We start from the raw sequence: 12,172 nt of genomic DNA on the forward strand, positions 1-12,172 counted from the left end.
TGAAAAACTGGCTCAGTATTGAGATAAATTATTGGTCTATAAAAGACTAAAAGGTCTGCTTGTGTTGAAATAAAAGAGAACTGGCTTTGCAGAGAGTCCCATGGACTTGGAGATTTTAATTGTCACGATAAAGTTCAACTTACTCAGCATTGACAGCAAACGGGAAATGCTGTAGCAGATCGTTTCTGTTATTCGAACTGTGACGGGGGCCGCACACTCACCAGATGTTTCTCCTCTCAAAAGGTGGAGTGGATCCAACAGCAAGTGGTGAAAAAACGAACCAAGAGGGATTATGACCTCAGCCGTGCCCAGTCGACTTACTTCAATGATCCCAAGTGGCCAAGTATGTGGTACATGGTAAGTTCACCGAAGAAGGATGGCTCTGGGCACGTTGTCCAGTTCTGTGGTGTGTGGACAGCTAAATTCTGTGCCCTGAGTTCATGATAACACTGGGAATTGCACATCACTGTAATCACTCATCTGGCAAGTGTCACCTGACTTGTCACCTAATGTGTGTCAGGAAGTATTTGACCTGTTCAAGGAAGCGAGTTTAAGTGCAAGCATGTCAGTGTGGGAAGCTCCTTTAACTTGTTGGGAGGAGCATGGTGCCAGTGCACTTGGCCTTGCCTCCTTGGGACATGAACCTCACTAGTCTTAAAGTTTCTGCTTCATGATTACTGAATCATGGTTTTCAAGTCATTACCTATTCTCCATCATGAATTCACAGGTTACCAGTTTGCTCTGTATGCTGTAGAAAATCCTTTTTTTCCCCTTGTTGCCCTTTCTCTTTCTTAGCATTTTTGATTACTAGGTGTTGCCAAGCTGTTTTCTACTGTACTAGTTTTATAATCCCTGTCTCATCGCCACACGTCTCCAACCGATGAAAAGATGCACAGCCACAGAACTTTGCATGCTTTTCACACACTTTCCTGGATTCTGGCCTTTACTCCTGCTGGCTGGTGAGCTCCTGGCTCTTCTGCCCTCTGGGTCAGTACTCTGTACCATAGATGTTACACTCAGGACACACTTCCCTAGAAGCATGCCTTATTTTGTCTTCTGTCATTGAGGTTTTGGCCTCCCATGTCCTCGGCCCTTCATTCCTGATGCTCATGTCAGCTACTTCTTTGTTGCTGTCATAAAAAACCATGACCAAAAGTGACTTATGGAAGAAAGTTTATTTCAGGTTATAGTTCTAAGGGGCAATATAGTTTCATCAATGGCAGAGGGGTTGGGCAACAAGCATTGTGACAGGTGCATGAAACATAGAGATCATGTATCAATCTCAAATTCAGAGGAGAGGGTGAATCAAAAAAGGAATGAAATTAAGCCTTCAAAGTCACTCCCAGTAGCACACCCCTACCAGAAAGCATGCGCCTCATAAAGTTTGCATAATCTTCCCAAATCGCACTGCCAACTGGGACCTAGTTTCAAATACATGAGACTATTAGAATTACCTATCATTCAAATTATTACAACAGTGGGACCCTTCACCAGCCATTTTGCACTCTGGTCATTAATGTTGTTGACAAATGTGTTTTGTTGTACTGAGGTTTAGCTAAGGCAAGAATCTACACTTGGATCTTGGCTTGTATCTTTATATGAACTCATGATGCCGAAGTGCTGGAGATCTGTGCTTATTTGCAGGTAGAGAAATGTGGCTGGTTTGGTTCCCAACCCTCATTTTCTTGGACTTACCTAGAGATGAAAGGTTGTAGAAATATTGAGAATTACAGCAGAATCTTACATGAGAGTTCTGTTATGTTGAAAGAGAAAAGAAGCCCTGATGTGAACTTCAAAGAGATTGAGAATTAAGTAGTAATTTTACTAGGGTCATCTGAAGGGACAGAGACACATGGCAGCTTGCTAGATGAGACAGAGAAAGAATGAACCACAAAGAAGGGGCAAAAGAGTGAGTGTTAGCAGGAGCTAAGGGGCTTTGTATGCACAGACAACATTGGAGTGGACTTATTAACTTTAGAACAACCAATCAAACAGTACACAGGGAGCCATCCATGGCTCTAGCTACTTATGTAGCAGAGGATGGCCTTATCAGGCATTAACAGGAAGAGAGGCCCTTGGTCCTGTGAAGACTGATGCCTCAGTGTAGGAGAATGCCATGGTGGGGAGGTGGGAGAGAGTCGGTGGAGGGGGGAAACCTCATACAGGCAGGTGACAGGGGTGGGAGAATGGAATAGAGTGTTTCTGGAGGGGAAACCGGGAAATGGGATAACATTGGAAATGTAAATAAAAAATATGCAATAAAAAAGTGTGTGGGGGGAACTTCATGGAAAACGAAAGTGCCTCCATATGGCTAAGTGTTATAAAGCCAGTGAAGGGCCGTCTCTTTTCCTTGGGTTGCAGTTCTTCTCCCGGAGAAGACTCAGGGCTGCCTTCACTTGCCCTCCTCCCCGCCTCCCGGATAAGAGTAGAACACCACACTTTCCTCTTCCTCTCACTGTGCTAGTGAGACAGAGTGGGCACTAGGAGAGACGAGGGCACTACTTCATCATCATGGAGGAGAGACAAGGGTACCATTTCACCATCATGGACATACTGCCATTTTTGTTATTGATACTTTTGGTTTTATTTTACATTTACTGATTCTTTCTCTCTGTCTCTGTCTTCCACTACCAACCTTTACATTATGTGACATCTCCCTGACCAGTGGCCTTTTTCCTACTTTCCGGCTGAAGTCTGCCATTGCTCTTGTCCAAAGAGCTTCCTGTTTCCACTGGATTTTCTCAGCCTCACATGAGAAAGGTTGAGAGAAGAGGTTTGCCAGGGTGCTTTAAAATGCACACACTTGGTAATGGTTCCTCGGGATCCCACTTGCTGAATGCTTACCGTGTTCTAAGCAATGGACTAAGCACACTATGGGCATTTTCTGATTTTTATATAAGCATCTGTATTAACATGATCTTTGCTGTAAGAAAGAAGAATCTGAGACTCAGATCCAAACTTACTAATCCTAGTAGAGCTGAGATGCCACACTGGCAGGCTGATGCACAGTCTATCACTGAGCAGAGACTCCTACCCCCACCCCCACCTAAGAGCTACATCCCAGGAGGGATGCTAATCCTGCCCATCATGAACTTCTAATATCTTCACAGAGTAATGGCTGAAAAAACAAGACAGTGCCATTCCGGATAAACCCAGTGATATAAAGATTCTTATTAAGTTACTGTTGTTCTCATAAGGAACCGGTTGGAAAGCAGATTGCAGACCTCAGATTATTTTTCAGGCATATTGTAAGCAAATGGGAGCCAGGACTCTTAAATCTGTAAAACTATCCAGCCCCCCCTCCATGGCTTCCCTTTGTACTCTTATGTTTGAGTCTCATCAACTCTCCTCTACTGCACCACCTTGCTCACCTATATGAATGACACATTGCTTCTTGACAGGACCCTCCTCCCCTGCCCCAAACTGTCTTCATAGCAAGTGTTTCCTTATTGGTTCTGCTGGTCAGAAATCTCACCAGAGCTGAATGGAAGTGGCTGTGCAGTCATCTGCAACGACTGGGCTTTCCATTAAAGGCCCAAAGGATTCTACGAGAGAAGACAATTCTGCGCTCAAAATGTTTACTCAGGTTCCTGATGACAGTCGTTTGCTCTCCAGAGTAGCTGCACCCAAAACCTGATTGGATGTCACTTGGTATTGTTTTAGCTTTCCCCAGGGGAGAAATCGAGTAATTATGATTTTACATCTAACCCTAGAAGCCGTAAGGATTTTTCTCTTTCATTTCTCAGTTTTAAATTTCATTTTGCTAGTGAGAAGAGCCAGCCCCCAGCTCTGTGCTGCAGAGAACTACCTCTCAGGTGTGCACAGTAGAAGAGGAAAGGCTTATTGCTGTGCCTACAGAGATAACTGCTAAGGTTCAAGGAAAGCTTGTGCAAGAAGCATTGCACAGTGTTTGGTACCCATGTTATGTCATAATTGTTGTGCTTTGGCTTCTCAATCCCAAATTTAACCTAACTCAGCACAGATAATGTATCTGTACACATGTCATTTTACTTTTTTCTTGTTTGTTTCCCTGCCAGAACCACTTTATTTGTTGCTTTAATAAGTCTTTAAGAAAGTAAGAGCCTATGGTCAGTTTGCAATCTCTCTGTCAATCCTGATGACATATTAGGGACCTAATTAAAGCACATGTGCATTTCTGTCGTTCATTTTCCAAACTCCATTCCATGCTCTAGTGTCTGCTGGCTACTTGGTAAGTCTCCATAGGCTCCCGCCTCCAGCTCAGTAGCCTGAGTCCATACTTGTCATTTTATATTGGTCACAAAAGAGTAGAGATAAGAGGCAGAATGGTTCTTTTAATTCACTTAAAAGCTTTGCTTAGTAAAATGGTGTACAAAACCACTCTGTCTAGCTTTGCAATGTAGCCCCCCTGTATCCAGAAGCATGCGTTTGGAGAGTTTGTGGAGGGTACAATGGTTGTAAAATTTCTCCTCTGCCTTCACAGACTCTATTCAGGTCTACATCCAGGCATCGGAAGTATCAGTATTAGAATTAGCACTCTTTCATCAACTTCTGCCTTTCTTCTGGCTGGCGTGTGGCATCCACTGGCTATGTAGATAAATACACATGATCTCTATCTCATAAGAAGATCAGCAAAGCAGAAAAAGGACTTGATATGAACACAACGGAGCTTGAGGGCAAGTGGCTCGTCCGACAGAGCTTTCCCACAGTCACTCACTGAGGTGCAGCCACCGGTCCTCAGGCAACAGGCTGTAGTTTTGTTTGCAGATTTGATTCTTTGGAAGCCTTGGCCCAACCATCAGGCACCGAAGCTCTCTGTTTTGGTATGGAGTAGACCCCAGGCAGTGTGGTGGTTCTAATGTGTATGTGTGGCAAATGCTGAATAAATACAACTTGCATAAATGGATGAGCAAACTTGCTATCACTCGGTAGCAGAGAAAATAATTGCCTACCTTTAATGAGTTACCCATATTACACCAAGTCTTTTCCTAACTCTCTTATGTACTAGGTTATCACCAGTGTTACAGTGAGTTGGGCTTTATTATCATTGGCACATTACGGATGAGGATATTAAAACATATAAATGTTAAGTCACTTGCTGAAGGTCATCTACCGAACAGGGGCAGACCTGCCACACTAAGGTTCCAAGTTCTCTCTGCATCTGTCCTTCATAACCTGTCAGACAGTGGAATCACCTGGAGGTTTGAGACTGATTATTGCCAGTTGCTTCCTCATTCTACTCAGTATAGAATGGGACTTTGCATTCCTTCTAAATACCCTATTGAGATGCTGTTGTCCAGGAGTCTCCGTGAAAAACCACCTGTGTAGCCCTATCTTGAACACAGGGTTGTAAGAGTTTAATGGGTTTAGTCTCCCACTTATCAGATGGAAGATTTAGACATCTTGGGGCATTTTAAAACACATTTTATCAGCTTAAATTTGCTTTTTCTGACAGCATTTTCAAATAGAGTATAGCTAAGCCTGGGGTATTTTCAATTAGTTTAACTAGGTTAAATGAAAATGTCTCTTCATATTATCCTCTCAAGATGCTCCAAAGACAAACTAACCAGGTAGAAAGGCTAAAGAAATTCAGACCCATGTAGTAGAATTGGTTTTAACTTACTTGGCTGGTGCAGTGACCACTTAATACTATGAAGGAAGTAAAGACTGTAAGGTTAAGAAACCTCTTCATCAAGTGTCTGGGAACATCAGTTACTTAGATCAGAGAATTCAACAGAATATTTGTTTTTATACCTATTACAAGCTTACAGAACCTACCTGAAGTCCCCTATCATAATTAGCATTCCTTCATTCCTTCAGGGACATCATTCATAATGAATTTAATGATTGTGGGATTATCCTTTGGTGTGATGTTTCTCTTTGTGAGAAGGCTTATCCAGTTGACAGCATTTGAAATCACCCTAAAATACATATCCCTACTGAAATTCAACATTTGGGGTCTTGGTGGATATGGAAAAAACAACTTAGAAATGAAACTTGGGTGGAAGGTTAGGTTTCCTTTAGTCATTTAAATATTAATTATCAGAGACAATTGACAAGGCACTACATGGTAATTTTCTTGCATATTAATTAATAACCAATGATGCATTTGGAGAATCTCATAGTAAATAACTTATACTATATTCTTTCTTACCTAGGAAAGGCAAATTCAATCTACGAAATAGAGAGCAAAGGAAAAACAAAGGTCAATCAATTAATACTAAGTTAAAGTTACATAGGAGAAGACAGTTCTGCATTCTGAGGCAGAAAACCCTGGCTGTAGCAAGAATGACACATTGGAAGTTCCAGAGGCTAAAAGAAAGGACGTGGAGTGTTTCTGCCACAAATAAATGATAAATGTTTGAAGACATGGTGGAAGAGCATGTGGTTTCCCGTATATTTTTTTTAAGTTCTCATGTGTTAATTAAAAGTAAAACTTGGGAAGAGAGAGAGCGAGAATAAAAAAACTTGAAGGTTTTGCTTTTTGGCTCTGACACTGGTGGTTGAGATAGGTATTTGAGAAATTCCTGGGATGGATGTTGGGTGGCATGTTTAGCGTCTGTCCTTTGACAACTGATAGATAATAACAAATGGATCATATTTTTTATGTACTTCCTCAAATTTCATGAAAACTCTCTGGGTGGTTTTTCCAGAATCATATTTGCAGATCAGCAGAGTGAAAATTAGCTGAGTTCTGTAGTATGGAGGGCATATCTACCAAAAACAATGAGCTCGCAAGCATAGTAATTACGAAAAATGATTTGAAGCCACATGGTTCTTTCTCAGCCAACTGCATAGTGTTCAGTGCTCCAAGAGTCTGAGACATTGCTGTTTCTGTGTTTGGCACACATTTTCCTACTGGTTTATACTGTCATTTGACTCTAATAAAATCTGGTGGAGTTTGCGGCATTCTTATCCCAGCAGCTTGGAAATCATTATTTTAAGGCACCCCATTTAGTTGTTTTAATTAAAAATGCAACATGGTGGAAATCTGCAAGCATGGAACAGGCTCTCAGGAAAGAAGGAGTTATCTGTGAAAGGTAGACTCCAACTCAGCAGGACTGCTGGACCCAGTGTTGTTGTACTAGTGTATACCACTAAGTCTAGGACCTCTCAAAGCATGTTACTTTTGCTACACCAGTACAGGGGAAAGTAACCTACACCGATAGTTTCTTAACTTTGTACCTAATTGAATTTATTCCTCTTATCCATGCCACGACCTACTGAAAATTGAGTCTGGGGAGAATACATAATGCTGACAGGCCCATGTCGTGATCTCCAGCCAAGAGCTAGCCCATGAGCTTCTGACTTCTGTCTTCCATATTATCATAATATTATTACTTACAACTTAATAGGTGGTCCCCAAGACCACCCACAAGTTCTGCAAATCCCTAGGAGGGCTCACATGACTCATAGTGCAGTCACGCTCACAGCTATGCTTAACGTCAGGGAAAGAACACCAAGTGAAATCAGCAGATGGAAAAGTCCCATGGGGCAAAGTCCAGAAGAAACCAGGCTCAAGCTTCCAAGAGATTTCCCTTAGTGAAGTGCCAAGAAAGCACTTTATTCCCCCAGTACTGAATGTGGTAACACATGGGACAGGGTATCTTACTGCCTCACATTGCTGGTGGGAGTGGGTGGATCACATAGGCCCCTGTGCTTCCTGTGTTCCAAAGTCCCAGCACTCAGAAGGAAAGCAGGTGTTCAGACACGCCCAGTACTCAAAGGCTTTAAGTGCTGTGAGCAGTTCTTATCAGGGAATAAGGAGAACACTCTCAGTATCCAAGGCCCCGGAGGTAAGCCGGTGGCCAACCTTGCAGGATCCCATTAATGAGCTCCAGTCTCAGGCTTACTGTGTTAAACACTATTCTTTAAACCAAGTCCATGAGCACATTCTCTGGATTCCTCATATACCTGTTCCTTGTGAGCTGGTCGAAGCGCCTGTGCCATCTTTATTTTGTCTACTAAAGACAGTCCATTCTGCCTCCCAGCTGGTGTCAATTCTCCTTCCCCACCCTTCTGCTTTTATCTAAACTACTCCTGGCTCCTGATGAAGGGTCTCCAAATAGCTGTGGATCTCCCTCCCAAGCTTTTTATTCTCTGTGTCATAGTCAAGATTGATCATTCAAATTCTAAGCCACCCAATGGATGCAAACACCTCTCCAATTACTCACTTATCTTTATTTAATCTTCTGTGGCAATAAGAACCTAGTGCAGGCTCTGGTCGGTATGGCCTTTCACTGTCTGCAGCCTTCCTGCCTTTCACAGGAAGACTTTATTTGTCCATCTCCACAGAAGTCCTATGATTGAAAGCTGCTCCTACACCCATTCCCCCAATTAATTCTAGCCTTGCTGACTAGCCAGCCTTCTTATAGTAGCCAGATCTCTTATTGCTCAGGCCAAGTCACCATGCACGTCTCTCTTGGTCTACTTTAACACAATTAAAACATTGCAGATCTGTGTGAGCATTAGTAAGTATAATTGCTCTTGGGGAAATTTCATGAAGTGAGGAACTGAAGTAGAAAATTATTATGAAATTCTCATTACCTTAGGCATACCTTGTAAGTAGCTCTATTTGAAAGGAAAGAAGAAAGAAACAAAGGAAGGGGGAAGGAAGGAAGGTTGGTAGATAGGTTGGCTCAACAAAGCATGAACAATTGCACTATTTCTACTAAAGTTTTCATTGTATTGCATCTTTAATTTCTAGAAACTTCTCTCAACCTATAATTAAAATGTGGTTAATTTTACAGCTTGTGTTTTTGAATAAGCTATACCCTTGTAATTTTATTTAAACGTGTGTTTTGTTTGTTTTTATCTGATTTTTTAATTTAAGGTTGTGTTTCTGAAGTTTGCACTATTTGGTCCTTGGTCCTGAAACAATCACTACTATTCTTGCCTGCTTCTAGTCACTGAAGATGCTTTAGTTTAGATCTGTGATCTAAATAGTGATCCATTCTGTTAATATTTTCATATGTCAAAACTAACTTTTTTAACAAGAACCATTCCTATGTACATATGTCATTCTTTCATTTTGTTCTTCCTAGTGGTGGATGACTTCACCAGGTGGAGTCAGGTAGTTTCAGAATATATTTCATCCATTTATTTCTATCCATTATCTTTTTCGCAAATGTTTTATTAATAACGGTCTGTGGCTTTTGAAAACCTAACCCTGCTATAGCATTTTGAAGATTCTTAAACCCTTCTTGAAGAGTTTGAGACTTCAAGATTATTGATCACTGGAAAAAGAATATATAAGAATCAAACATATGTTAAACTGAACTAAAAAATAGCACCTCATCTTTTGCTTATTGAGTCAATGAAATTACACAGAGTAAGAACATGTAACTGTTATCATTGAAAGAAAAAGCAAACCTTTGTCTCCAGAAGTGTCCTATGTGCTCTATATGGAAATCCTACTTGACATGGTGCCTGTTGAGTCCCACTTATTTGTGAATCCATCCAGCTCTTCATTCATCTCTTTAAGTATTTCACAAATATTTTTTCATAGCACTTTCTACTTTCTACATAAAAAAAAGGCAATATAAAGAAAGATGGTCACATTGCCCTAGGGTATAAGTTTGTAAGTATGGCTTTAGATAACTTTAGTCATTTTGCTTAATGTATGAAAGCTGTACAACTGCACCACATTGGTACACAACAGAACCTTAACTGACACTTGTCCATCACCTTGGGATGATTATGTCTGTATGTATTTTATTGTCCCACATGATGAGTGTGCTGGGAGCAGGTATCCTGAGACTGTTAGGTGACTATAAATAGCCAATGGAAGTGCTTCCAGGGGAGTCAGAAAGTAGTTACTTGTCTAGGGGGAAGGGTCACTTCTGCTTCCATCAATTTTTTTTGCTAATATGAATTACCACAGCTTTCTATGAGCATTTTGAGGGATCTAATTAATTTTACACTACCATATTTGTCTTGTCAGTTTTGCTATCTAAGAGTGAAAACTATCCAGGAAGTGCACTCCAGAGACTACTCTAACATGGTAACAAACTGGGTTGTTGAGGTGGGGGGAGTTATTTTCCAGACTTTTCTTTAATTAGTAACTTATTTTCCTTTGGAAAGCAGATAGGATTGACCCTTGAGCTGCCTTAATCTGTGTCATGACTTGAACATGCTGATTAAACTTCTTTTATCTAACAGTCTCTCTGAATTCCTCATTTCTCAATCTGGTTTCACCTATGATTAGGATTGGGTGCAGCACCTCAGGCCATATGGGGTTTAGTGTGACCTGTCTCTGCAGCTTGTGTCATGAGCTCAATGTAAGTCTTTGGGCCAAAGTGAAGAGAGAATTGGTCACCCCAATTTCAACATAGCCACAGAACTAATCTTGGATACATCTAAAACAAAATAGTTTCTAGTGCTCCCTGTTGGGAATTCAAATTCTAAAATTCTATGAGACAGTAATCTCTGTCAGGCTGCTTTCCTTTGATTTTGTTGACAGCGAATTTGGCTAGTACATTAACTGAAAGAAAGAAGTCCAGTGATTTTTCCCCAAGAATGAAACACCATCTAGGTTGCTTGGAGGAAGCAAAAGTAGTGATTGATTACCTCCATGTCAGTCTGGATTATCAGTTTGTCCAGTGGAATAAATGTTTGGTGGGCGACCCCTGCCTGTGACAGGTTTCTACAGGAGGGACACTAGTCAATCTGGAGGGGTTCAAGCTGAGGGAGCTGCTGTGCAGCACACAAAGCAGCTCAGGGAGACAGGCAGAAAGAAGCTTCTGATTCCAGGAACAGGGCTTGATTACTTAATTGCGTGGATTAGAATCAAAATTGGGTTTCGAATGCAGAGGTGCCATTTTTGATGCCAGACGATGTGGACAAAATAGAAAGTGCCTTTGCTGATTATTCTCTTCTTGATTAGAAGAAGGAAAGTCTGATGAAGCACCTTTCTTCCTCTTTATGCTGAAGCAATGGTCAATTAGTCCAGATGGTGACTTTTCAAATAGGTGATGTCATATTAATGGGAAATTTTAAAAATATTACTCAGAAGAAATATGGCTTTTGTTTTATTTACAGTCTCTTGGCTTCCTAGTGATATGAATTTGATCCTTATAGAAAAGACTACAAGTATAGAAATTCTCACCCAAGCATATAAAATTAGCATACATGAAGCCCCAGAAAGGATATTATGTCCAAATTTTAGAATTGTGGTCCTAATGATCTCTCTGCATGACTCTGGAATTAAGTTAAATTTATGTCTTGAAAACCTGATCGAGAAATCATTGTTTTCTATCAGTGAGCTAAAGAACGTCAGCTTGACACTGAGTGGTAGCAAGGTTAGCATAGATTAATTTATAGCTTTTTTTCTGACATGGTGACTTATATTATTATTATTATTATTATTATTATTATTATTATTATTATTATTATTATTATTATTGTTATTATTATTATATGACTAGGGATTGAAGTTGGGGCATTGCACCTGCTAGGCAACCACTCTAGCATTGAGCTGTATATCCAGTCTTCTTTTAGTTTTTCAGTTTGGGGCAGGCTCTCATAAAGTTGTTCAGGATGGTCTTGAACTCACAGTTTGCCAGTCATGCCTTGATTTCACAGTCTTAACACATCAGCTTTCATTACAGCTAGGTTTTCATTATAGCTAGGTTTATAGGCTTTGGTCAGCAGGCCCAGTGAAATGTTTCCAGTACCCACTCCTGGTTTCTTTCTGAGCCCTAGCAACTTTAGCCCTTCTGTTTTGCACCCACGTGTTATACACCAGCACACACTGCAATGGGCACTATCGTCTCCTACAGTTACTGCCTCTTTGGAAAAAGGGCAAGCTTTAAGAAGATACTGAAAAAGTGAACAGGCCATCAAGTTAGAGTAATCCTGAATCCTAATTCTATCTCTCAGTCCCTACCTTTGACATTTTCACTAGCTCGAAACATACATATTCACAGAGCCCTTTTTGCACTAAGTATTATGTTGAAAAACACTTCCTGGGGCATTATAGAAACTGAGGACACGTGGTCTGAATTCTGGGGACTCACATCTGACTCTCATTTTATATGCTTATACTAGGACAAAATAGGACTTTTTCTTTTTCTTTCTTTCTTTCTTTCTTTCTTTCTTTCTTTCTTTCTTTCTTTCTTTCTTTCTTTCTTTTTTTTAGAAAGCTGAAAGCAAAACTCAAAAGACAAATGTAATGAACACCAGTGGCCCTATT

The 12,172-nt window shown here is 40.7% G+C and overlaps 1 protein-coding gene across 2 annotated transcripts in view; it reads left to right on the forward strand.

Moving 5' to 3' along the window:
• The window catches only part of PCSK5 (proprotein convertase subtilisin/kexin type 5), a gene marked incomplete at its 3' end in the record, with an annotated part of 393,680 nt that overhangs the window by 84,792 nt on the left and 296,716 nt on the right, over positions 1–12,172 (forward strand). For both annotated transcript variants that reach the window (XM_080912751.1, XM_080912752.1), the window contains exon 3: positions 244–357. In XM_080912751.1, the coding sequence (XP_080768877.1) occupies positions 244–357 (114 nt within the window). The remainder of the gene's footprint in view (positions 1–243; positions 358–12,172) is intronic.

This window comes from Micromys minutus (assembly GCF_963924665.1).
Source record: "Micromys minutus genome assembly, chromosome: 2".
Taxonomy (NCBI): Eukaryota; Metazoa; Chordata; class Mammalia; order Rodentia; family Muridae; genus Micromys; species Micromys minutus.